Raw genomic sequence first — 4,498 nt, forward strand, 5'->3', positions numbered from 1 at the left:
GGGGGGATCTAAAAAAGAAAGAAAAGAAAAGGGTAAGTTGAAGTTGCACATATGTACATGTGTAGAGGTTTCAGCTTTAAATAGATCATGAAATCAATGCACCACAGGAATTCCTATAAGATCAATTGTCCCTAAATACTTCAGTAAGCACCATTATTAATATTGAAAATAAACATGCCACCAAAAGCACCATTATTAATATTGAAAATAAACATGCCACGAACTCTACAGGTAATAGCTATTTCACAGATAGAGATCAAAAAATGCCATCTTTTCTTGACTAGATGAGATATCAAAGAAGAAATAACAGAAATTCAGTGAGTGAGCATTATGTACTCTCACTTGGCCATTTACAACATATAAGGAAATATTCTCCAATAGAAATAGAAAATAATAGTTGATTCAGGTCAGAGCATCAAATAGCAAGGCAGACCCTGGAAAGACCATTATAGATGTGGAGCACTAAGGAGATTGACTCTCAGCTATTATAGTTATAGTTCAAATGGCCAGGAAAGTTCAAACAAATGGCTTTTTGAATTGAAGCACCAACGTCAGCAGATCTACTACAGAGGCCAACATTTACATGATATAATTTCCATCATAAGCAATAGCCTATCAACAAAACATGTTTGAAATAAACACTACCGTTCATAATGATAGGCTTCGATAGAATGAGATTAAGAAAGAAAAGGGCTTGCATTCAATAGAAAGAAATTAAAAAAGAATAGTGTTTATATTCAACCAAGGATCTCTCTACATGAGAATTTCAGTGTCAACTACCTATACAATGTCTGACACAAGATAGCTTCGCATTTGAAGTGTTTGTGTTTCAAAGCTTGGTAGCAATCAAAGAAAAATGTGATATTTATGTTTGTCATCAAGAATAGAAGCCGACACAGAAGACCGTCAACGGCATCACAATAGCAACGTGGATCTAGAGAAAGTACTAAATAACTGACCTCATTTTAACAGGAAAGGCTCTTTTAAACTCAAAACTCAAGACCATTTAGCAACCCTTCAATAGCATCTTTAATTCACATTTAATAATCAACATAGGATCTTTAACCTTCCACTTAAAGAAACCAACTCAATAGCACTCCATGTTTTGTACACTCCTCGTAGTACAAGAGAAATGTCCACAAACACAAAAGAAAGGGCATTATAGGTTAGTATCTCACTCCGACAGTGTTATTCATATACTAAAATAAATCTATTTATATCCGAATCAAAGGTCTTAATCAGATTGTAAACTTTAGGTCCTGGATTGACGTTCATAACCAACATCGATATATAAGGCAAAGAACTTAGATTAAGCTACATGAGGTCTAACTATCATCTAAAAAGACTTTGAACAGGGAAGTTATAAAGTAGACACAGCCAGATGAAAGAAATGAGTACAGTTTAACGCAGAATGGAACCAGACATGTAGCAGCCTGAGATCGTAAAGCAAACAAAATCCAATCAAACACTTTTTAGAAGAAAAATACTGAAAAAAATCAAGCAAAATCCTAACTCAAAACCCATCAAAGACTTGGTTGTTTAGCCAACCAAGTTAGAAAAAGGAGCACCGAAAAAAAAATGGACGGGAATATTGATCCACAGAACATAAAGTTGCATATCACCCACATGAGAAAGTGAAAGCAAAAGCATGACAGAAGTACAGAAGCATAAAGCACAGATTGACATAATATGAAAAATTAGAAATTTTAAAAAGAAAGACATAATGTCAGTGATCAGAATAGCATCATATAAGCATCATATAAAGCAAGAAAAATGCATTTCTGGGATTTATACAGTAAAAGAGCAAGAGATAACCTACATCTAGCAGTAAGAATGATATCATCATGAAGCATGCAAATAGATTTCTGGACAGAGAAATAATCAAAATTGTCCATTAATTATGTAATTAAACCCATGGAATTATAAGATACAAAGTATCAATTAAGTATATAGCTTCAAATAAAAGGAAAAGTTATAACAGGTGCCAAAATTATAGTAAACTGCTTTTAGCCAATGAAAAGAAAATAAGAAAAATCAAGTGAACAGTACTAAACCGCCAAAGCAAATGCATCGTGCCCATTGGCATTGACAGTTAAGACTATAGATCTACAGAAAAAGAAAATTTACAGTTAACAAGGGAGACCTAATGTCAGAAATTAGAATAGCAACCATATAAAGCAAGAAAATGCATTTCTTAGATATATAAGCAGCCAAAGACCAAGAATAAACATACTTTTAGGAGTTGACATCACCATGAAACATGCAAATAATATTTGCTTGGTAGATATAGTTCAAAAATATTCACTAGATTCACAATCAACACCTCAGAAATTGAAAGATACAAAATGCTAATAAAGCATTCATCTTCAATTAAATCAAAAATCTATACCAGTTACCAAGTTCCAATTATAGTAAAATGGTAGCAGCCAGTGAGAAGCAAGTGAACAATGATAGATGCGCTTATGTTTATAATACTGCAGAGGATAGAAGATACAATAGACCTAAAGGAAATACCTAATACCTTATAGCCAGTTTCTAGCATCAAAATGAGAACAAAAGAAAACTAAAGACAAAATCAGGAAGGAAAAGATAAAACCATTGAGGGCACATCGAAGATCAGGACTATAAACCAAATCTCATTTGAACTCAACTCCAGCTTCAGCTGCTCTCCGAGGCTTGTTCTTCCTGCGACTCCCATTTTGCCTAAAACCATTCTTCTTCATCGATTCCTCTGTCGTAGTACTTAACCCGGTGCCATTTTCCTCATGAATTGAATCAGAATTTTCTTTTACTACAGGTTGCCTCTTTCTCCTTTTACCATTCTCAACAGTAGGCACCCCTTTTGTTTCTTTAACAGGTGAAACGAGTTTAGGATTAACTTCCTCTTCTTCAATCTTTGCAACCTCTTCTTCATCTATATCATCCTTCAGAGGTTTCTGAGGTCTTCCCCTTCTCTTATATGGAGGTAATGGTTCTTCATTGCCACTCCCGGGATCTTCATGAGTTGTGGCTCCTGTCAATTTCTTCCCTTTCCCTCTTCCTCTACCCATTAAATCAAAAAACCCAATTGGAAACGGATCAAGAAACTATTATGCAGTCTGCAAATGGAAGGGAACAGGTGAAAAATCAATTTTAAGTACAGATATCAGATTATAGTTCAATAACATAACAAAGTCATGTGCATGCACAATCTATGGACAGCAGTATCTATTATAAATGCAGAGCAATATTTAGTTTAGCATGAAAGGTGAAGGTCAGATCTAAAAAACATTAGAGCAAAAGGAACGTATTTAAATACAACAAATCCCATCAATTTAGTCTCTTAGACTAGAGAACATTTTCAGTTCTTATTAGCTACAATCACAAAAGTATGATTTTCCAAAATGATATATTTGCAACATGATCAAATAACAAGCTCTTTAAAACTGTAAAGGAGAAAAACTAATTCTACACAACTCAAATAAATATTCATTCTATCAAAAAATCTACTAAAATGATAAAAATCTTGAGACGCCAATCCCCAAAATGAATCTTTTGAAGGACAATGACAATATGCATCAAAAAAAAATATTAGAAACAAATCAAGGTGACCATCATCCTCAGCATCAAACAATAACCACAATAGCCAAAGACATCATCTTCCAACCTTGAGAAGGAAAAAGTAACATTGGGAACAAATCAAGTGGAGGAGAATACAAAACTAGAAGCAGATAAAGATACATGCAAACTGATTTAACTTAAAAATCAGAAGAAATCTAATCAAATCTCAATAAACATGCTAAGTCAACCAGAAATTTTTTCATATGAGACTCTTAGAAAGATAAAAACAAAAAATCATATTATTGCATCGAAAAAAGAAAGAACAAAGATGATTACAAGATAAATAAGATTATAAGAAGCAGGGACTGAATCTAACCTCATAAGAAACCATCTTCCATTGAAACTTCACCTTATAACCCATGCATCGAAATCTAACAAGCTTCAAAGGAAATAGCTAAAAGGGTCTTCAAAAGATTGGATTTTGATAGGTTGGGCAACAAAAAAGAGAGATTTTGATTGAGATTTTGTTGGGATGGAGAAGACCCAGATCAAACTTGAGAAGAAAAAACTAACTCATACCAATGGATCTCTACTGAGGATAAGTAAGGGAAATAGGAGAGCACAAGGGAAAACAGAAGGGAGAGAGGAGTGTGAGGGGAAAGAGAGAGGAGGAGATATTTCTGTGGTTTGTTTGCCAAATATAATGATGAAGTGTAACTGTAATAGGAAAAATTTTAATTTAATATTTTTGTAGTGTTAAAATACTAGACTTTTATTTGTGTGGTGGCAACTAGCCATTCATTTTCAATCCCAAATTCAAAAATTTCACCCAATCTCAAGAGTAAAATCTAATCCTTAATGATGACAAATATTTTTTCTATCAATAAGCTATAGTGTTCATCTAGGATTGTCTTGCCAAATCTAATTCGTTGAGAGCTCATCATTACTTTGAACCAAG

The 4,498-nt window shown here is 33.6% G+C and overlaps 1 protein-coding gene across 1 annotated transcript; it reads right to left on the reverse strand.

The window, feature by feature from the left end:
* On the reverse strand, window positions 2,366-4,246 carry LOC109840964. Its single transcript, XM_020409804.1, has 2 exons — window positions 3,917-4,246; window positions 2,366-3,098 (listed from the first exon to the last, which is right to left on the reverse strand). The coding sequence occupies exon 2, from the start codon at window positions 3,048-3,050 to the stop codon at window positions 2,637-2,639; it is 414 nt and encodes a 137-aa protein (XP_020265393.1). The 5' UTR covers window positions 3,051-3,098; window positions 3,917-4,246; the 3' UTR covers window positions 2,366-2,636.

The sequence above is a fragment of the Asparagus officinalis genome, chromosome 5 (assembly GCF_001876935.1).
Source record: "Asparagus officinalis chromosome 5, Aspof.V1, whole genome shotgun sequence".
Lineage (NCBI taxonomy): Eukaryota > Viridiplantae > Streptophyta > Magnoliopsida > Asparagales > Asparagaceae > Asparagus > Asparagus officinalis.

Excerpts from the sequence above, each read along its gene's own strand:
- LOC109840964 (XM_020409804.1), bottom strand. The coding sequence starts at position 3,050 with ATGGGTAGAGGAAGAGGGAAAGGGAAGAAATTGACAGGAGCCACAACT.